Below are 22195 nucleotides of genomic sequence, written 5' to 3' on the forward strand. Positions count from 1 at the left end.
TGGTTAGTATTGTGAAAATTGGGGCTGCAGACCCTTAATAAATAAACATAAGCCCCACCCCCTGGGAACACAAGTGCCATTCCCCTTCATCCCAGGTTACCATTCCTCAGATATGTAAAGAAAACACAGACTAAGAGACTAGTTGCTCTAAGTTAATGACATATCTGATATGCTATAGGCGGGAAGAACCAGCACAACAATGACCATAATCTGGCCTTACCTTTGTGAGTTCCTTAATGACCAGTGGAGTATTCAGCAACAACTCTGGTAAGGATTCCAAGACTTTCTTTTTCTCATCTTCTACATCTTGGTCTTTTGGAACGGCTGATGACTGGATATGCATCTGTGCCTGGGTTCCAGAGACAAGGATTAAAGAGGTAAATACCTTGAAGATGCCTGGCTTAACTGGGGTTGGAGGGGAGTTAGAAAAGCAGGATGTGAAGGGCAACAGGAATATGTTAGGTCTTCAGAAATGTTGAAAAAAAATAGTGTCCTCTGGAGAAGACTTTTCAGGAATTTCTTAGCTTTCCCTCGGATTATATATACACACACATACATATATATTCACACACACATATGTATGTATGTACGTATATATACATAAATGTACACACACATAATCTGCTGCTTTCCATGACAACAAAGTGATAATCAGAAATTAGGCTCAATCATGATTGTGAAATTGAGGAAAAAACTAATGCTGAATTGCAAACATACTGGAAAAAATTTTAGAAAATGAACAGAGTGGTACATTGCTAAGAACAAAGCCCTAGGGGTAATCAGCTGAATAAAGGGCTGGTAAGAGACAAAGATCGTAAACAATTTTAATTAAATAACACCAAAAACTTTTGCACAAACAAAATAATGCAGTTAAAATTAGAGAAGGGAAACAGCTGGGAAAATATTTGCAGCAAATTTATCCATTAAGGGACTGATATCCAAGATACATATGAAATTGATTCAAATATTCTTCTGACAGATATTTCTCCAACAGACAAATGGCCAAAGGATATAAAGAGGCAGGCTTCCCATGGAAAAATCCAAGCTATCAAGAGGCACATGAAAGGATGTTCCCAGTCACTAATAGAGAAATGCAAATTGAAGCAGTTCTGAGGTTTCATGCCATTTGTGTCAGATAGAGTGGCAAAGGTGACAAAAAAGGAAAAAAAAAGACTATTGTTAGAGGCACTCCAAGGAGAGAGGCTCACTAATACACTGTGAATTTGTCCAGCCATCCTGGAAATCAGCCTGAAACTATTCCCAAGAAGTCACTGAATTATGCATATGCTTTGATCCAGAAATACTACCAGTAGGTTTATACCCCAAGAAGATCAAAGAAAGAGGAAAAATATCCGTAAGTACAAAAATGGTAATAGCAGCTTTTTGTTGTAGCAAAGAACTGGAAACAAAGAGGATGCCTATCACTTGGGTAATGGCTGAACAAATTACGGCATATAAAAGGAATAATATTGGAATGTTATTGCACCATAAGACATGACAGAAAAGGACAGATATGAAGAATTTGGAAGTCTTTCATGACCATTTTGAAACAACTGAGAACTCTGATGAATGCAATGACCAACCATGACTCCAGAGGACTGATGCTGTTCACCTTCTGACAGCAGATTAATAGAATCAAGGTGTAGCATGAGACACACATTTTTGGACATGGCAAAGTTGTGGATCTGTTTTGCTTGACTATGTATGCTGGTATCATGGATTATGTATTTCTTTTTTTTCTTGGGGAGAGAGGAGTTTAATACTTATCATTATTTTTTAAAGAAGGACTAGTTTTCTTAGCAGTTGATCTCAGGAAGATGGCCGAATCCATAACTTAAAGAAAAGACCTCCATTTCTGTTTGACTTATAGATGACAGTGGGAAATATTCTGTTGTGGTGACTTGATTTTGTGAAACTCTATGGGGTTTGTTGATAAATTTTGTTTGGACACATCATAGAAAACACCAGTGCACTCAAAACTCAATCTCCCAGCATACATTATCTTTGGAAACAGGTAAGCAAAACAGCACAAAAAAGTAATTGTGACTGATAGTAACTGCAAACTTAAGCTTCCTCAGTTTTCCATTTGCTAAAAGAAAGACTGAATGTGTGTTCTCTAAGTTAATACCGACATTAGCCAATATTTTTGATCAATACCGCTGCCAGGTAAAGTAGTCTCCATTTATATTATAACAAGTGTGGTAGTTGTGTATATTGTTCTTTTGGCTCTGCTTTGGCCTAACTTCATTCCCACATTTTTTTCTGGATTCTACATAGTCATCTTTATCTTCAGATGAAGATCTCTTTCTTACTCCTGTATTCTTATATCACCATTTGTTTAGTCATTTCCAAATTGTTGGGCTCCCTGCTTTCCAATTTTGTGCCTACTACACATTATAACATTGGTGATTTGTACAGTGCTTTTATATACTATAATTTTTTATACAGATAGGTCCTTTCTTATTTTCAATAACTTTCTTGAGATATAAACCCAATAGTGAGGCTGCTGGCTCACAGGGTATAAGTAATTTTGTAACTTTTCTTGTGATACGGACCTCAAGCTTGAAGAGGCAAGGACAAGGTATACATCAGAATCATCTGCACACAGATGATAAAAGAGGGCTAAGGTCAGAGCCTAGAAAGACAAGGGGTGGGCCATAGATGATGATCTTGCAAAGCAGAATGAGGAGTAAACAGACAGAGAGTAGAACCAGGAGACAGAGGTAGCACGAAAACTTAGGGATGAGTAAGTTTCCAGAAAGAAGGGATCAACAGTGTCAAAAATTGCAGACAAGTAAAGCAGAATGCAAGCTGAAGAAGTTCATTGGATTGAACAGTTAAGGCATTTTTGGTAAACTTACAGAAAGTAGTTTCAGTTGAGTGGAGGCAGATGTAAGCCAGGTGAGGCATGAAGAGGAAGTGATTAGATTCAGATATGGAAGGTGTCTGACCCTTTCTGAGAGTTTGACTTTGAAAGAGAGAAAGAATTCAAGATAGTCAAGGGAAGGGTTTGTTTTTTGTTCCCCCCAAGATGGGGGCAAATGTGGGTGTTTTTGTAAGTAGGAGGGTAGAAACTAGCAGATAGGAAGATACTGAAGATGAGAGAATGAAAAGGAATGCTCAAGGAGGCATGTTTCAGGAGAAGGCAGGAGTGGATGGAATCAAGAGCACAAGCGGAGGCGGCCTTGACAAAGAAAAGAACCACTTTTCCTTAGAGACTAGAGCAAAAAAGGAAAAAGTGAGGGATGATGAAAGTGTTCTGAAGTATGAAGCAGAGGAAAAGAGGGAGCTCACAAACGATGCCCTTGGTTTTTATAGTAAAGTAAGAACAGAGAAGGGTGATGACAGGTATAAACTAAGATTAAGATTTAGTAAGATAGCAACACAGATAACAATAGGAGAAAGAGATAATCTTGCCCTTTTTTTTAAAACCATCTCTTCAATATCTTTTTTCTTGTCTAATTGCAATAGTATATCTGTAGCACATAAAAGTGAATACAAGAGACACTCTTGCTTTAGCCCCTGGTCCTATGGGAAAAGCTTTCAGTGTTTCTCCATTACAAATAACGGTAACTTTTTATTTTTGATACATACTTTTGAACTTAATAAAGGTCTTCTATTCCTGTATTTTAGTGGCTTTTAAAAAACATAAACAGTGCTATATTTAATACTGTGTTGCTCTTTCCTACTAGTAATTTCTTCTTGCTTTCTTTTACCTGATAGTATTTATTTGCTGTTTCTCTTTTTTTTCTTCTTGGTTTCTTACTTCATATCTTTGGTCTGTCAGTTTATGGGGGTTTCTTTCTTTTCCATTTCTTCTTTCATTTCATTTTGTGTATTTTTACTCCTTTTATGATGTAGTACAGGGGAACAGGGCTCAGTCACTACCACTCAGCCATTTTGCCAAGCTTCAAAACCAAGCATTATCATACTACTTACAATGTCAACTAGAGAACACCAAAGCACATGTGAATGAGTGAACTTACTGCTCAAAGGGATGAGACAGATCCCTTTACTTTCTTTTCTGGCAACTTCTAAGGCACAGAGATTCATTTGTCTGGTCTGTTGGAAACTGTGCCTGTTTTTCTAGAATAGTACTTTGTTGAGATTTAAAAATAATATCTTATGTACCATTCCCCAGACCCTGTAGATAGCCTATGGATTCCAAATAGGACGGTCATGGAAAATGACGTTTAAAATCATGCCCCTGGCCAACCCTTATTTTCAAACTGGCAGAAGTTATACAATATTCTTGGCTATAGGGATAAACTTATGGTGGATTGGCTAAATCTGATTCAAATTTATTTTTTCTCTTCAAGAAAGATGGCTAGATTTATCTCCTTTATCCAGTCTAAAGATGAATAGAAGTGAAATCTCACATAGTTATTTTACTCACCCAATTCTGTGTCCTAAAGATGTTACTGACCAAGGTTCTCAGTCTCCAGAGGAGGTTAGTCTCAATGAGGAATAGAAGAATGAGGAAAACAAAGCCAGAAGCAGCCATAGAAGTCATGTATTTCCCAATCCCAGGAGCTTTCCATGCAAAGAAATTCTCTTGGTATTTAATATCTGGAGATGGTAAAAGGATATGTGTTCACTTTAAAACCCTGGGGTGCTATGGCTTCTTTCTTCCCTTTTACTTATTGTAGAAAGACCTCCCTGTCACTCCCTTCCGATTACCCCAAAAGGGACCCATGTGTCTTTGAGAGGCCCAGGAAGGCCGCATCATTCTTCCCACAATTTGGCTAATACAGCTTCCTAATAATCTTAGGTTCCTTACCCTGTAGCAAACTCAGTGTGGCCATGCTATGAAAGGTTTGGGGAAGAGGTAAATGTTTAGAGAAAGGCCTCAACCTACCTGAACTGCAGCCAATGTTAACTAGGTTCCTGGGAAGGGAAGAAGCCCTGTGTTTCCTTTCCCTCTTCTCCACCATTACACTACTGGTTTCATTCATATCAAACTGCCTTCTGCTTTGTTGCTTCCAGGTATCCTAAAGTTATAAGTCTGAATTACAGATTTTCCACCTTTATTTATGAGTTATTGTTACACTAGAAACTAGAGCTTAGGGATCCTCCAGAGGTGGGTCTCCAGGTCTCTTGGGGTCAGGGCTTGGAGGTGTGGGTCCAGAATAGCCAGCTCAACACCCAAACGCAGCAACAAGGGCTGAGTAACATTTTTATTCTCTTTCCTTCCTCCTGTTCCTCTAGAATGTTCATAATACATCACATTTTCTGCCTCACCTCTGAGCTACGGAAGGTACCGGGGAACCCACTATGGCTTGGGAACACACAGTGTTGCCATAGTAGCAAGAAAAGTGAGAAACCTTTGGAAGACTCTCTAGACCAGAAATTCTCAAATTACAAATGAGGAAACTGAGGTCCAGAGAGTGGTAATGATCTGTCCAAGGTGACATAGTAAGGGACAAAAAAGTCTGGCTCCAAATCCAGTGCTTCATCCACTATACTATGCTGCTTTTCTCACTCAGTGGCCTATAAAGCTTAGCACCTTTTGGGCTTGGGAAAGAAATGTATTGTCCCGGAGCAGCACAGTTTATGTGCTACTGACTACCTTGAATTTTCCCTAGGTCATCTCTCAAAACCCCCAAGCACTTTTTATAAAGTTTCTTCCACGTTTGAGAAATAACTTCTGTGTCTCCAGATCCTTTCCTTCTAAGGAAGATTATAAACTCCCCCCAGTTTATCCTGTCTGCTTTTAAGTATGAAAGGTGGTAAGAAAGGGACTGCTAAACCAGGGGTCAGAGGAATTCAGGATACTCACTAAATTTCTGGCAATTACGGGCTGCAATCTCAGAGGATGTGCAGTATCTCTTGGTCTCATAGTTTTCAAAAAAGTTGCTGATTGACATTCCTAGGCTATGACTGGGCAACGCCAGGAAAACCATATCCAAGGATTTAGAAAGTTGCAACAATTTTAGCCCTGTAATGGAAATGTGATAGATTAGTTTACTGTGCAGCAAACCCACCTTTCCCAGGGCAGCCAAACGAGGCTAGTGTAATAATGCTGAAGCCACAGATATTCTCTGCACAACAATATTCCTTTCCCATCACTCCATGTGAAAATAACAGTGTTACTTTGGGAATTCCTCAAAATGGACCAGTGTTATCAAACTCTTCAACTTTGTATCTTTCATTCATATGGTCAATCTGCCTTACTTCAGGCCTAGAAGCCAGAAATTATCTCTGGCCTATGAGCACTGGGTACATTCCTAGGTTGCCTTGAACATTCCTCTGCAATCTAGAGAAAATAGGTTGTCCTGGAGGATACAGGAACAATTTCTCCAAGTACTAATCCAAAATGGTTTCCAAAGTTACGTGACCGCAGGATAAGAAGAGGGGATGATGAGGTAGCTACATCCAAATAACCTATTTTCCTAACTCAACATCAGCATGTCTGATTTAGCTCCAGCATCAGACTGAAAGATTTATGAAAAGCAGAGACTTTCATTGATATATCAGGAAGTGTCTTCTTAATGATGGTCTCCATTGATGAGCCCACTTCTTGCAAGCTCATTATTTGGAGAAGGGATTACTATGTGTCCACTAGGGGGAGGGGCGGTGACAAATTCAACGTCCCCCACCTGGAATACGTAAGATGCTGATGATAAGGAAGGTGGCAAGGCCCGAGAGGATGTTGAATATGCTGAGTCTGGTGTAGGCGGCCGCAGCACCAGAAAATAAGAAGCTCATCAGGTACATGAGGGGGATGATGGACCACCCGTAGAGCATTAAGATCATCAAAGCATCTGCAAGGTGGCTGTCCTGGGTGAAAACTTCCACGTCAAAGGCTCTGAACACCACCTACATCACAGAGACATATTTGGAAGGGAGACGGGGAGAAGAGGGTGACAAAAGCAACAAGAAATTAACTCACACCAACATCAAGAAGAAAAAACAGGAAAGCACTATTTCAAGTACCTTTTAAAATAGAGACAGAACTCCTTAATCTCCCACAAAAACTGACACATCGGCAGTAAAACAGATGTGTGCACGTTCTCTTTGCTAAAGAGTCCAAAGCTGACAGGTCTAAAGATGACCTTTATCCTAGATAGAGAACATTCCCTCTCTTCTCTTTGGAAAGAGTCAGAGGAGAGATGCTCTAACTTGTGAAGAATCCCCTAGTAACACCAGCCTGGGACAGCTTAATGGGTACCAAACATAGAGGAATTGAGGCCTACAGAAGATTACTGTTTCTGTAGACCCCAGCAAACCGAGGCAAGAAGTTTCTAATGTTGCTTCATCTGCAGTCAGGTTCCTGGGATGGATTAGCACCTGGGCACCAATGGCCAAAGGAGAAGAAGCTCCAAATTAAGAAGAGCCAGGAGAAGGATTTATATGATGACCACAATAAGGTAGAGGAAAACAACACTGGGTAACTTTGGAACTCTGATCAGCACAAGTGATGTCACAGGACTGATGTGAGGCAAGTCCACTACTTCATAGCAGAAAGGCAGTAGTCTACAGGTGCAAACTGAGAAATATGGCCAATGTACTGATGTGTTTAGTTTGATTATATTTATTAGTTATAAGGAAATGTTCTAGTTGAGGGATAGTCATTGGAAATTAACAGCTATATTAAAAAAAGAAAGGAAAATCAAAGAAAACACTTAAAAAGGAAATAAAAACAAATATATATCTCCTATAATGTGTGGGAGACAGAGAGGGTTTTAACCGATATATTATTCAATGCTCACCAGCAGCAGGGAACAGGAGATAAGGAAGGTGAGGAGATCCCACAGCAGGGCAGAAAGCCAAAAATGAACGACATAGACTCCACTGACAAATTGGATGTGCTTTGCCTTCATGTCTCTTTCAATGACTGCCAGGATGGAAAACGTACTGGCCAAGAAAGCCATGCTGAAGAGCAAATTAAGAGCTAGGTGAAATCCTGTGTGGCCCCTGCAGGAGACAGAACGGGTAGAGGAGAGCTCTCAGTACATCCAATTAGAAGAAAAGAGCAATTTCCCTTAGCAGCTACATTCCAGAACATGACCTACTAACAAAAACGTTAAAACCAGCCGGCCAGGGGAGGTGCTCACGGAATGAAAGCCTCGGCTCTGGGTGAAATCAAAGTTCACGTACTTACTCATTGGTTTGTTCTGTTGTGGCCTGGCCGGCACCTCGGGGCTGAGGGTAGTTGGAGACAGTAATAGAGGCACTGGGGCCAGAAAGCAGCTTGAATAGAATATTGTCCACGACAGCCAGGGCAGTGGCAGGAGAATGGTAGGCTTGGTTGTTGAACAGAGCCGTGATCACTGTCTGGTCTCCGACATCTTTGAAGGAAGCTGCCACCAGGCATCTTTCATTAAAGCCTTCGCCTTCCACCGAGGCCCTAAAAATCAGGAACTCTTCCAAATCACCTTGGGTGGGGAAGCAGCAGGCAATTAAATTCAATTAAATTGATATTTATTAAGCACCTACCAAATGCAAAGCCAAAGGGCTTACCAGGTAAGAGTGTATGTGTATGTGTTGTGTGGAGGAGAAAAGATGTACTCACGTGACTACAATACACAGAATACAGACTATACAAAGGGTATCAAGTGCTACTAGAGTTCTGAGGAAAAGTACTTTTGGATGGGAGGAACTGAGGAAAGCTTCACAGAGGAGAAGGCATTTGGACTGGTCTCGAAGTATCAGCAGGCTTGCAGTAGGTGACAGGGAAGAGTGGCTGGGATGACAGGGCATTCCATGTCTAGGGAACAGCACAAGCAAGGGCATAAAGTGGGAAATTATGAGATATGTTAGAGGGAAGAGTACAAAAAGTATAAAAAAAAATGAAATAAGGTTGCTGTTATTAGTTGGTGCTGTATTTTTTGAGGCTATTGAATGCCGGACTAAGGCACTGAGACTTTACTTGGTAGGTAACAGGATACAGTGGCTCAGTGGATAGACTGTCTGGTCTAGAGTCAGGAAGACTCTTCTTTCTGAGTTCAAATCTGGCCTTAGACACTAGCTGTGTGACCTTGGGCAAGTCACTTAAGTCTCTTTGCCTCAGTTTCCTTATCTGTAAAATGAGCGAGAGAAGGAAATGGCAAACTGCTCCAGTATCTTTGCCAAAAAAACCCCAACTGCGGTCAAAAAGAGTCAGACATGACTGAAATGACTCAACAACAAAAATAAGATATCATTGACATTCTGAGCAACACGGTAACATGATTACATACGTACATGAGGATGGTTAATCAGGCATCAGTGTGAAGGACAGATTAGAAGGATTATGGAACTGGAGATGAAGATACTAGTTAGAAGGCTATTGTGCAGTAATGGAGACAAGAGGCAGTAAGAGCCTAGTCAGAGATGATGGTAACCATGGGAGTGGGAAGAAGAGGGCGGATGGGAGAGATTCTTTGAAGGTGAAATAACAGAATGTGGCAGCTTGTGCACTACATTTTAGGAAAGACACTGTTCAACTGGAGAAACATCTAGATCATGGCAACCAGTATGGTCAAGAGCTTGAGTTCATGGAAAAAACATATTTGCGGTTTCATAAGTGGAATTTAAGAACTCTTATTGGACATTCCATTGGACATTAAGAACTCTTATCTGAAGAAATGCTTATTGAGTTTAATTGAATGATGTCAACATGAAGGGAGGTAATCAGTGGCACTGTATAGGGCTCTGACATGAGCACTATTCCATTCAACACTTTTTATCAATAGTGATAAAAATGCAGAATATATGCTTATCAAAATCTGCAGCTACAACAAAACTGTGAGGGATAGCTGGTGCTGGATGATAGAATCAGGATCCAAAATCATCTTGACAGGCTGGAACCCAAGAGATTTAATAGAAATTTAAGTTGTTTTTTTTTTAAAGGAAGTACAAAGGTATAGGATGATCTTGCTAGTCATGTGAAAAACTCACAGGTTTTTTACAAGCATCAACACAGACATGAGCAGGACTATTGTTTTAAACTTAGGATCCCCAACCATTTCCTGATGAGGAGCCTCTGACTTCTTCATATTTTTATGATCATCAAAAGGGATGTGTGTGTGTGTGTGTGTGTGTGTGTGTGTGTGTGTGTGTGAGAGAGAGAGAGAGAGAGAGAGAGAGAGAGAGAGAGAGAGGTGCTGTAAATATAAGTTCTTGCTGGAGTAACTAAGCAATGACAAGTTTGAACATCAACCAGGTAAGGTCTAGAGACCCTGATGGATCATGGGGATACCTAATTGAACCTCTGTACTAGAGAGGCAAAAACAAACAGTTGGGTGCCTAGGAAAGGATACTGAACTGTTGCCTTTCAAAATGTAAAATACTTATTTCCACTCAATGCTTTAAGTGATGCTTCAAAGATAATAAATCATACCAAGGCTTCTCATCCACCTTCCCCAGTAACAGATTAAGAGAAGAGGGTAGTATTTTGCTTTTAGCTTTCTTTTTCATGGTACTTTTTGATATTTTTCTCATTTGCTTTTTCATAGGAAATTTATAGTCTATGGGCATTTTGACTGGCACTGTGTTAAAGTTGTAGTTTGAGAAGCACTGACATTTTTTTTTTTTTACTATATTTGCTTACCTCACCCATGAATAAGGAACAAGCTTTCTCTTGTTCAGCTCCTCTACATCTGTCATAATCAGTTTGAGGCTGTTTTCATGTCATTTGCATGTCTTGTTAAATCAATGTCTAAATATCTGATGCCCCCTCAGATCCAGTTCTGACTTCCAGACTTCAAAACCAGGCCTCTGCTGCTGTTTTATCCTGAAACTTCTCTTGGGGCTGGGGGCCTCCTCAGCCTGGAACATCCAACCACTTCTGCAGCCTTCTCAACCTGGAATATGCCTGTGCAAGACCCAGCCCCTTCTCCCATTGGTGAGTTCCTCCTAGGGCCTTCCCCTTTGTGGAGTGACCCAAGCCAGCCTTCATTCCCCTCTTGGCTCTGTCCTTGACTTCTGGATTTCTAAACCATGCCCTCGCACCAAGTACCTTCATTTTTATCTCTGTTGGCCTCCACTCCCACTCCCTCACCGTGCCCCCCCATAGAATGTATGCACCTCAAGGGCAGAGACTATCTTTCTTTTTGCTTATATCTATATTTCCAGAGCTTAGCACAGTGCCTGGCGCATGTTGTTTGTCCTTTGTTTCAAAGAGGACCAATGACATCACAGGGTAACGTTTTGACTCGCACGTGAATTGAGGCAGAGTTGTGCCAAGTCATCAGCATCACTCTCTCTTTTCAGTCATCGAAGTCCACAGGCATGACAAAAATCAGGATGACTGGTGCTGATCCAGGATGCAGTGGATGACCTTGGCATCTCTGAAGTGTGACCAAGCTCTATGTGCTCCACAGCTCCTGCTTCAGCATGGCCAGTGGAACTCTGTTCTCATCTGCCCATTCTACCAGGGGAAGTCTTCACATGCTTGGGGTGGACATCCCCCTAACTCACCAACAGGTTACCCTCAGCCTAGCCCACCTGCTGAGATGGTTTACTAGAGTGTGGTCACTGCGCATGCTTCGGCTTCTTAAAGCCTGAGGTGAGACAGGGGGTGAAGGTGGACACCAAAGGTGTATGAGCAGCCTTGAAAAAGCACAGCGAGCCCTGACGCCAGAGGTACCAGTCCTCCCTGAACACCCCATACACCCTCCTGGCACATAGTAAGCACTTACTAAAAGCCTGTTTCCTGGATGTCTGTGCTCTGGATAATTACAGAGATAAGCCAGCCTCCCTTCCCTTCTTCATTCCTTCTTTTTGTTGCTATTACAAAGGGCATTTCTCTTTTTATCAGTTTTCTTTGATTTTTGTTGGAGGTAAAAGCAATTTTTGTGGGCTTAACCCCCTCATTTTAGAGATAAGGAAACTGAAGCCAGAAGCTGAATGACACAAGTAGTTAATGGCAGACTCAGGATTTAAACACAGGCCCCTTGATGACAAATTCAACCCTCTTTTTTTCAATGACCACATAAGTCTTTAATTTTTCTCTTTTTATTTTGAATATTTTCTGGTATTAAATCATCCTATTCTAGTTATAAATTCTTCTTGGTTGTGATAAATTTTTTTAAAAAATTATACCATGTGCTATTTATAAATATTTCATTTAGTATTTTTGCATTGGCCTATTAATTATATTGGTTGATTATTTTTTTCTCCCAATCATTTTTGTGTTTGATATGGATATCAAAGCCATTCTCACTTCACAGAGGATATAGATAGGCAGCTCTTTAAAGGACTGCCAAATTTCTCCTTCTGATATCCGATCTATTCACAAGGTACAAGGTGGGGTGCAAGGGTTTTGGGCATGGAGTCAGGAGACCTGTGTCAAATCCTGGCTCTGACACTTAATAACTCTATGAGCATAGATAAGTCTGAATCTCCATTTCCTCATCTACAAAAAAGGGTAATATTAATTGTACTATCTTCCTCACAGGGTTGTTGTGTGGCAAGTACTTTGCAAACCTTAAACCCTATAAAAAGATGAATCAATATTATTATCACTTTCACTTTCCTGGAATTTATCAATCTGAAAGCTGTTTATGTTCCCTGTTGATTCCAAATGATTCTCTTCTGTGCGATGACACCGTAAGCATCCAACTGTTCCCTGGCCCCTGGCAGACAGATCTTCGCACCCCAACAGCACTTACCTAACACCTCCCGAGGCACCTGTTTCTCAGCCTGCAGCATATCTTTAAAGCGTTCTGAAAGCTGCTGGTCCAGCTTGGAGGTGCCATAGATGGAAAAGGGCACTATTGTCTGGCCATACTGGTCCAAGGTTAGCTGCAAGATGGGGTCATCCCGAATCGCTGAAGAGTAGTTGATGGCCATGAGGGCCAAGGTGATGCAAGTCAGGGGCACGAGGATCTGTGCCACCAGTATTTTCCAGTTGCGCCAGCTATACAAGGCCTTCTTTGTGAACATGGCATAGAACTGCTGGCAGTGAAGGTAGAACTGCAAGAAAGAGACCACAGACTTGGAGGTGCAATGGTTAATAGTCAGACAGGTCAATCCACCTCAGATACTTTGCCAGTTAGGATTTAACTGCAGCTCAGAAGTAGAAAGAAAACACAGGGTACAGAGCACAACTCTGAAGAGAAGCCTTGCTGGGTAAGCTCTGATATGTCTCAGCAGTGCAACCTGCTTATGTCTGTCCAAGGTATTTATCGAAAAGAAAAGAGAGTAATTTCTCCTTAGAGGTCAGCAGTAGGGATCTAGCAACTAGACAAAGAGAGTATCACCTTATATCCATGGAATACTTTAACATTTTCAAAATGTTTTTGGCACAGATTCTTCCAGAACATCACACCTGCTCTGTGAGGTAAGCATCCTGATCAAAGATGAAGAAACTGGGAATCAGACAGGTTAAATGGTGTTGCTCAAAAGTACAAGGCTAAGTGATGTAGCCTAGACCACCTGAGTTCAATGCTCCTTCCAGAACTTTTCTATAGGAGAAGGAGAATGGTTACCGCCCTGGTTAATATGTAAATAGCACTTAGAATGGGAAGAACTCTCACCCTCAGGGTGCACCACAGAGAAGCCAACGTCTCAGATCTATTGATTCTTCCATGGCTGATATTTCCTTAGATTCAAATAGTTCAAACCAAATGGTGTCATTTATATCTATCCTGAATTTGCCAGGTTTACAATTCCAACTTAGAATGCTCACCCTGGTGTTAAATCTGATGGCAGTACAATCTTCCTTGATTAAGGCCCCGATGCTATCCGTGAGATCCATTATTCCACTGAGGTTGCTGTCCATGGCCCAGTCACTCGCCCGTCTCTCATGCTGGTACTGCAAGGCAGGAAGCTGTATGGCTTGGATATCCATGCTTGAATCTACAAGTTTACCAACTCTGAACAAAAAGAGGATAAGGCACAATTTTTTTATTATGAATGCAGATAAAATTTGGTATGTATGAATTGTCAATGTGAAAAATATGAAATTGAAAACCAGGTTATTCAGCACACCTGTTGAACAAAGGGAATGAAAGAAAAAAAAGGAGCAGTTTCTCATATGATTAGTGTTGCCTTCTTTCTATGATTCCCTAATCTATGTATCCAGTCAGTTAATAAACATTTATTAAGTGCCTACTATATGGTAGGCATAGTACAAAGTACTGGGGATAAAAAGAAAGGCAAAAGACAGTCCCTGCCCTTGAGAAACTCACAGTCTAAGGAGGGAACGATACACAAACAACTATATACAAACAAGCTATGTATAGGGTAAATTGGAATAATCAACAGGGGGGAAAGCACTAGAATTGAAGGAGAAGGTGGGATTAAAACTGGGACTTGAAGGAAGCCAGTAGATGGACATGAAGAGGGAGAGCATTCCAGGTGTGGGGAACAACCAGGGAAAATGCTCAGAATCAGGAGAAGGAGTATCTTCTTCAAGGAATGGCAAAGAGGCTGGTGTCACTGGATCAAAGACTACACAGGAGGGGAGGGGAAGGGAGAGGTATAAAGTGTAGGAAGAACTGAAAGTTGGAGGGAGCAGTTAGGTTAGGAAGGGCTTTGAAAGACAAAGAATGGCTTTTATATTTGATCACTGGAGTTCACTGAGCAAGGGAGTGGCATGGTTGGACCTGCTCTTTAGAAAAATCACTTTGGTGACTGAGAAGAGAATGGACTGAAATGGGGAGAGACTTATAGCATGCAGACCAACCAACAAGCTACTGCAACAGTCCACACATAAAGAGATGAAGGCCTTCACCAAGGTGGTGGCAGTATCAGATGAGAGAAAGTGGTGTATTTGAGAGATGTTACAAAGGTGAAATTAAATATAACCAACTCTAGTCTGTCTTCTAAGCTGTTGTCTTCCATTAGAAATTGCCCACTGGTCATTTTAAACTAGATGTTCCCTTGATACTTCAAACTTAACAAGTCCAAATCAGTATGAAATATCTGCCCCTACCCCTAAAAACACCCCTTCTCCAAACTTCCTTATTTCTATCAAGGGCATTGTTATCCCAGGTTCAAAGCCTTAGTGCCATCCTCAACTCACTCTCACTCATCTCATATATCCAATTCATTGCCAAACCTTTTTGTTTCTATCTCCATAACATCCCTCACATGCCCCTTTCCCTTTACTTGAATATTGAGACCTTATGATGTCTCATCTGAACTACTGCAAGAATCTCCTATTTGGTCTACCTGGCTCAAGTCTCTTTCTACTTAATCTGCTTAACATCCCCCGGTTTCTAAATTGATTTTCCTGAAGTGAAAATCTGTATCATCTCCCTTCTCAAAAAAAAATCCAATGCTTCCTTACTCTCTATAGGATCACATATAGACTTCATGTTTGGCATTTAAAGCTCTTCATAGTATGGCCCCTTTCTACCCTTCAAGTCTTCTTACACGGAATGTGACACTTGGGCTAATTCTTTAAAAACAAAAAAATAGGGATTTTGAGAGGCAAAGGGCGATTATTTTAGGCATGGTGGACAGCCTGTGTGAAGGCAAAGAAATGGATCATTTATTCTTGTCTGGCTTCAACAAGACCTTTCCAAAGGAGACCTGGCTATTAAAAATGTATTTACTCAGTCCAAGGTTTTCAGTCCTCTTGTCATTCATTAATGCAGAAAACTCAGCTGGGTAGCAGCAACAGGTTTAACCAATTTGTTCTCAATTAACATCAGAGGGTCAACCTAATGTTTACATGGTATTTAACACTTTTTCCTACAGAGGGGCAAAGGAGTTATTTTTATTCCCATTTCACACAAATGCAAAGAGGTTAAAGTGCCCACAGTTACTAAGTGATTAAACTGACACCAGAACTCAGGTCTTCTGACCCCTGAAGTCCAGTGTATTTTGTACTATACCCTGCTGCAGATGGCTGCAACCAATCAAAGTAATTATTATTTGGTCTAATAATTCTGGGAGAACCAAATGCCAGTTATTAAGTTATTAATCCTGCCAAATATACACCTAGAAAAAAATTTGGACTGGGAAGACGTTCTTCATGAAATTTCTTCTGGCAAAATTATCTGAATTAAAGATTTAGTCAAGTATCTGTCATATCATGATAATATTCACGATAGTCTCTAGAATAAATCTAGAGGAAATTCTACATGTTTTAATCCTGGGCATCAGTATTGGACTCCCTCATCAATTTGCCTATCTCTGTTTTAGAGATAGACAATTTAGAATACATTGAAGAGGAGTAATTCTCCCTTTGATATTTTAACCACCAATACTTCTAAACTCTAAGTGACCATAACAGCAAAGCTCAGAATTAAACACGCACCTGAGAAAGACTTCTTCCATGGTGGTGACAGAAGCACCGTAGCTGGCAATGCCGAGCTCTTTCTGTTTCAGTTCCAGTTCAGTAAAGAGAGTTTCAAACCTAGGAGGAGGAAAGGGATAGGATAAAAATGACCAGTTTGATTGTTCTTTAAAAAAAAAAAGTCCATTTAAAAAGACAGGTATTTGAGTATGTGAAATAGATAAGAAATACAAGCATTTAAGTAAAATAAAACAAACCCAAGACTGTAAACTTTTTTCATTATTTAACAATTGTTAGCCCCATTCCAAAAGGTGTATCACCTTTAACATAGCAATCTCTATACCATCCTTTTCATTTTTCACCTTTTCTGGGTGTGTGTGACATGAATTTGATTTTAGCTGCATGGTTACTGTCAACACATATAATGTTCTTTTTGGTTCTGCTTTCTTTGCTCTGCATCATTTTATATACTTAATATATTTGTGTTCTTGTATTTCTTTGAATTCTTCCTATGTATCATTTCTTTCTGTACAGTTATATTCCCTTACATTTATGTATCATAATTTGTTCTGTCATTTCTCATCTAAAGCAGCTAGGTGACTCAGTGGATAGAGCACTGGGTCTGGAGTCAAAAAGACCTGAGTTCAAATCTAACATTGGACTTTTTTTTTTTTTGAAGGGGGGAAAGCAGGGCAATTGGGGTTAAGTGACTTGCTGGGTGTCTGAAGCCGGATTTAAACTCAGGTCCTCCTGACTCTGGGGCGGGGGGGTGGGGGGGGTGGGGGGGGGTGGGGGGTGGGGTGGGAGGTGGTGGTGCTCTACTCACTGCGCCACCTAGCTGCACTTAACATTGGACTTTTACCAGCTGCATGTCCCTGGGAAAATCACTTGCCTTGCCTCAGCTTCCTCAACTGTAAAGTGGAGATGATAATAGCACCTACCTCTTGGGGCTGTAGTGAGGCTAAAATGAGACAATACTTGTCAAGTGCTTAACAGTGACTGGCACATAGTAGGTGGCTATTTAGATGCTAGTTATTATTATTATTTTATGACTAGTTTGTTTCCGGTTTGGTTTTATTATTTTTTATTATTATAACTAGAGCTGCTAAGAATCTTTTTTTTTTTTTAACTTGTCACTAATCTCCTTGGAATATAGTACCAGAAATGGGACTGCTAGGTCAAAGGTTACACATTTTTCTAACTTATTATCCCATAGAATTCCAGACAGCCTTCCAAAAAAGTTGGACCAATTGCACAATTCTACCAGTCATGTCGATAGTACACTTACTTCACTGTTGCCCTGCGAGCGCTGAATGCTGTTATTAATTGTCTTTGCCAATTTGATAGGGGTGGGATCTCAGAGGTGTTTTGATGTGAATTTCTCTGATTATTAGAGATTTTGAATTTTTTGGTGATATTAGTGAGAGTTTATATTTCTTCTTTTGGGAATTACCTCTTTATATCCTTTGACAGCTTATTTGAATCAGTTTCTTATAAATTTTGGATGTCATAGTTTTATCTGAAATATTCGATAGAAAGGTTTTTTTAATATAATCAAATCTATTTTATCTTTTAAAATGTTCTCCAAGTCATCCAGAGCTTGTTAATAATTTACCTTTTTTCCACGGTTGCAAAAAACATAATTATCCCTTCTATTCTATTTTTTTTGGTGTGTCTTAAAAAATGTTCATATTGTTGCCAATGGTGTCCTGGTAAAAGTTTAACCAGTTATATGGAAAAAAATGTAACAAGGCAGTGATAAGTGCAATCTGCATTTTTAACATTTTCCCTATTCTTTCTTAAGTCTATAACGCTACAATATGAAGTGATACAGAGTAAAGAAAGCAGAATAAAAAAAAAACATTATACATGTTGACAAGAACCATGCAGTTAAATTCAGCAGAACAGTAAAGTAAGCTCTGATTTGTAGTATTTGCACATTTCCAAAATGTATATGCTCACGCTGAAAACTTAACAATCAGGTCTTGGGTGCTGCTTTTAATGCTGGCTCCAGCACATCTTTGGCTGAGTTATTTGAAATGGTGAGAAGTTTTGGTATGGTCCCAATTTTGTCAAATCACCATCCAGTTTTCCCTGTAATTTTTGCTGAAAAATGGAATGCCTTCCCTAATATTTTGTGGTTCTATGTCTATCAAAAAGCTATGATAACTGCACATAACTGGCTTGGGCTTGTTGGTATTTAACTTATTCTAAGATCAAAGTTTTTAAAAAAATTTAAAAGCAGTATCAAATAGTTTTGGTTGTTTTGGTTTCACAGTATAATGTGAAATCAGAGAATACAATACGATACAAGGCCCTTCCTCTTTTTGCATAATTTCCCTTGACATTCTTTACCTTTTTTCACATGAATTTTGTTGTTTTGCCTAATTCTATAAAATATGCCATTAAATTTATTGATTAATTTGAGTATTTACATATTTACTACATTAATGTGGACTAATCATGAACACTGACTCTCTAGTAGTTTAATTTTTTATTGCTATAAAAATTGCTTTATTGTTGATTTGTATAAGTCCTGTGTAGTTCTTAAGAGGTTAATTCCAAGATAATGAATATATTTTTTAAAATTAATTTTTGTTGCCTAAATACCCTGTGGTATCCCTCCCCCTCATAACTCCCAGAGGGCCATCCCGTATAACAAATAATTTTTAATTAACACACCTTCTATTACTCTTTTCTATTTTTAATGGTAAAATATAAATATGCTGATGATTTTTGTGGATTAATTTTATACCTTGCTATTTTGCTGGTATCTTTTTTGTTTGTTTACTTAGAAAACCCAAGAGAATCATATTATCTACGAGTTGAGCTTTCTTAACTTCCTTTTTTCCCATGAGTATTCCTTTAATTTCTTTTTTCTTATCTTACTGAGATAGCCTTTTTAGGACTATGCTATAAATAACAAAGCAATATTGTTTCTAAATTTGCTCCTGAGTTAAAATAAATGTCTTCCATTATGTTAAAGAGAAATTCTTCTGTTTTTATGCTTTTGGTGTCTTTAACATGATATTTTATCAAATGCTTTTTCTACATTTATTGATAAATTTTTTCTATTATCAATGATTATGTGAATTATTTTCCTAATAATAATAATTAATAAATTATTTTCCTAATATTAAATTATCCATTTGATCCTAGTATAAATGCCATCTGATCATAAGGAATCAATTTTGGGGGGGAAATTTTCCTGTCTTCTTTTTCACAGAGTAGAGGTGAACCTGGGTTCTTAATGGCTATGCCAGAGGAAGGCATAGCTTTTGTAGCTTTGACTATGCTAGAGAGGCTTCAAGTGTGGTCCTGGCAATAATACCATGTCTGTTTTCCAAGGATTAGCTTTTATAAAAGTAGGAGGCTCACTGACAGAGCAGGCTAAATGCCTTGTTAGGAATTCTCTGGCTATTGCACCTGTGAAAAGAAGAAAACATGGTCCTCAGCCCGTGGGGATCCCATCTGCTTCTTCAGTGGCAGGGACTGAGTTGCAGAAAATGAGGCAAAAGATGTTAAAAAGTGCACAATTGTCAGACCATCTTTAAATATTAACTGTATTCTAAATGTGAGGTTCTTGTGAGAAGCTAAGTCCACGCATTATTAGGAGGAATTAATTACAACAATCATGATATTCATTTTAAAAATAAAACTCTAAGACAAAAACAAACTGCTATTAAATGAAAGGACAGTCAGTCAATAAACATTTTTTTAAAAGAATGGCTTGAGTTTCATGCCATAAATTTCAGTATGATATAATTGTATTGTTATGATCTTTGATATAATTAGGTTTTTTTTTTACTCCATCCTTCTTGCCAATTATATTTTAGTCTCCATTTAGGACTCCATCTATTTATCACATTTTCCTTATTGATTAGTATTCCAGCTGAATGATAGCATGTGAAATCAATGTTGACAAATCCTCCCTTTTTGTATTTATTTCCAAGTTCTTTATGCCCCAGAGAGTGATAATTTTTTGTAAATGTCTCATGCGTATCTGAACAAAAATTAAATTGTTTAATAAACCCATATCAGACCTAATTTTTCTAGCCTTCTTTTCAATTTTATAATTGATTTCATCCTTCTGTTTGATTTATCATACCTTGTAAGTGGGATTTTGCATCTTCCGTTATCAATATTTTTTCTGCCTAGATTTTTTGTAATAGCTTTTTCTTGTAAAAGTCCTCATAATACTCAAACTTTTATTTCAGCTTCTAGCAAATCAACTACCCCTTCACTCCTAAATACTTTCCCCTTCAGTTTCTATAATATTGCTTCCTCCTTCTTGGTCAAACAGGTTCACACCTTTGGAATTATCTTCTCCCTGTTTTCCCTGACTCCCTATATCTAATCAGTTGCCAAGTCTTGTCAATTCTCCTTCCATGACACTTCTTGAAGCTGTCTTCTTCTCTCTTTTAATACAGTCACTTAACCAGTTCAAACCCTCATCATCTCTTTCTGGGATTATTCCAATAGTCTCCTAATAGATCTCCCTGCTTCCAGTCTCTACTCTCCAATCCACCTTCCAACTCAGCTGTCAAAATTATGCTTCTAAAACACAGTTCTGACCATGTCATTCCCAGGCTTCATTGTACCTTATAAAATTGACCTCACATTTCCCTCTGCACATTCTAGAGTCCAGCCTAACTGGTCTGTTTTACTTCCTCATATTGAGGGTGTACCCCCTTCCTTTTCTTGGCATGCCTTCAAGATTCACCTCAGCTGCCACCTTTGCTGAACTCCCTAGGTGTTTGGGCTCTTTCCTTTCTCAAATTATCTTGTTTATTTATCTGTGTTAATACTGTATCCTTCCAGTAGAAAGGAAGCTTCATCGGGGCAGGGACTTGAGTTTTGTTTGGTTTTTGTACCCTCCTCCCCGCACGCCTACTACAGTGACTAGTATACAGAGGGCACAAGCTAAATGCTTGTTGAATATGACTTGGTTCTTCAAGTGGTTGATGTTTGTCAGTTCCTCTTTAGCAGTGTGCTGATGACAGAGTTATCATGATAAGACTCAGGCCTTTCTCTATTCACATCAGAACCTCCTTCACTTAGTCATTATCCAATTTGGTTTACTATATGTTGAGGCAAACTCCACTCTTTGGGTCATTCCTGAAGATGACTGGCAATCTCTCCCTTCTGGTAACATGTTCAGTATCTCCTAGACCACAGTATTTCACGTGTGGAAGATTTTTTCCTGCTATTTGTTTAGTTTCTTGTCCTTTTCTTTTTCTTACATAAAAGGCCATTTTCTTTTGTTGCTCTTTAGTTGTTCTTTAATCTTTTTCCCCTTTCATTTTTAGCTATTCATGGGGGTAGATAGGGTGGACTGTCAAGTGGCACTCTCTGTAACCTCTTACTCCACCACTTTTCTGGAACTTTATATAAGTAACGTTCAGATATTATCTTTGGAATCTGATATCTTTACCTTCTTACAACACTGAGCATCCAAAGTCTCCCTCTACAGCACGATGCTTACCAGTGTTTTGGTAAGTATTCTTTTCATGGTATGAATTTCCTGACTATTCATACTATGCATGTGGTGGCAATGTAAGTAACCAAGAGGTCACAGGCCCTCGCCTATCAGAATTCATCTACTAAACCTGAGATATCCAGAAAACAATTGCAGATGCTGAGCAAATAGAAGACCTCAGTCCAGAACTCATCCATACCGGTGTGCACTCTCTTTGGGGAGGATAAACGATAATTCAGCTCCAACGTTGCTCTCCAAAATGGCATTTGGTATGTGATGATAAACCAGACGAGAAATGTCACTTGTATTACAATGAAGTTCCTTCACTACGATCATATGATACCCTGCACCTGAAAGAAGCCATTTAAAATACTGGATCAAACCAGATGGGTTTTTCTAGTTCTCTTCCCTAGGCTGCACCTGGCCTTAACTAGGTTTCATCGGGTTAGCTCCATGGGAGATGGGATAGAGAACATTCTGCAGTTTGGTCGCATGCATAAAGAGCTAATCTCAGAGGCTCAGTATTGCTACTGAAAATCTTG

General features: G+C 39.4%; 1 protein-coding gene across 1 annotated transcript in view; it reads right to left on the minus strand.

Annotated features, from left to right (window-relative positions):
- The window catches only part of LOC118830906 (ATP-binding cassette sub-family A member 3-like), a 117582-nt gene that overhangs the window by 12562 nt on the left and 82825 nt on the right, over positions 1-22195 (minus strand). Inside the window, exons 16-25 of the mRNA XM_036737988.1 lie at positions 21853-22003; positions 16196-16294; positions 13616-13802; positions 12597-12900; positions 8105-8378; positions 7713-7917; positions 6600-6819; positions 5780-5938; positions 4397-4569; positions 221-349 (exon numbers count right to left, since the gene is read on the minus strand). Coding sequence (XP_036593883.1) covers positions 221-349; positions 4397-4569; positions 5780-5938; positions 6600-6819; positions 7713-7917; positions 8105-8378; positions 12597-12900; positions 13616-13802; positions 16196-16294; positions 21853-22003 — 1901 coding nt within the window. The remainder of the gene's footprint in view (positions 1-220; positions 350-4396; positions 4570-5779; positions 5939-6599; positions 6820-7712; positions 7918-8104; positions 8379-12596; positions 12901-13615; positions 13803-16195; positions 16295-21852; positions 22004-22195) is intronic.

This window comes from Trichosurus vulpecula, chromosome 9 (genome assembly GCF_011100635.1).
Source record: "Trichosurus vulpecula isolate mTriVul1 chromosome 9, mTriVul1.pri, whole genome shotgun sequence".
In the NCBI taxonomy this organism is placed as follows: domain Eukaryota; kingdom Metazoa; phylum Chordata; class Mammalia; order Diprotodontia; family Phalangeridae; genus Trichosurus; species Trichosurus vulpecula.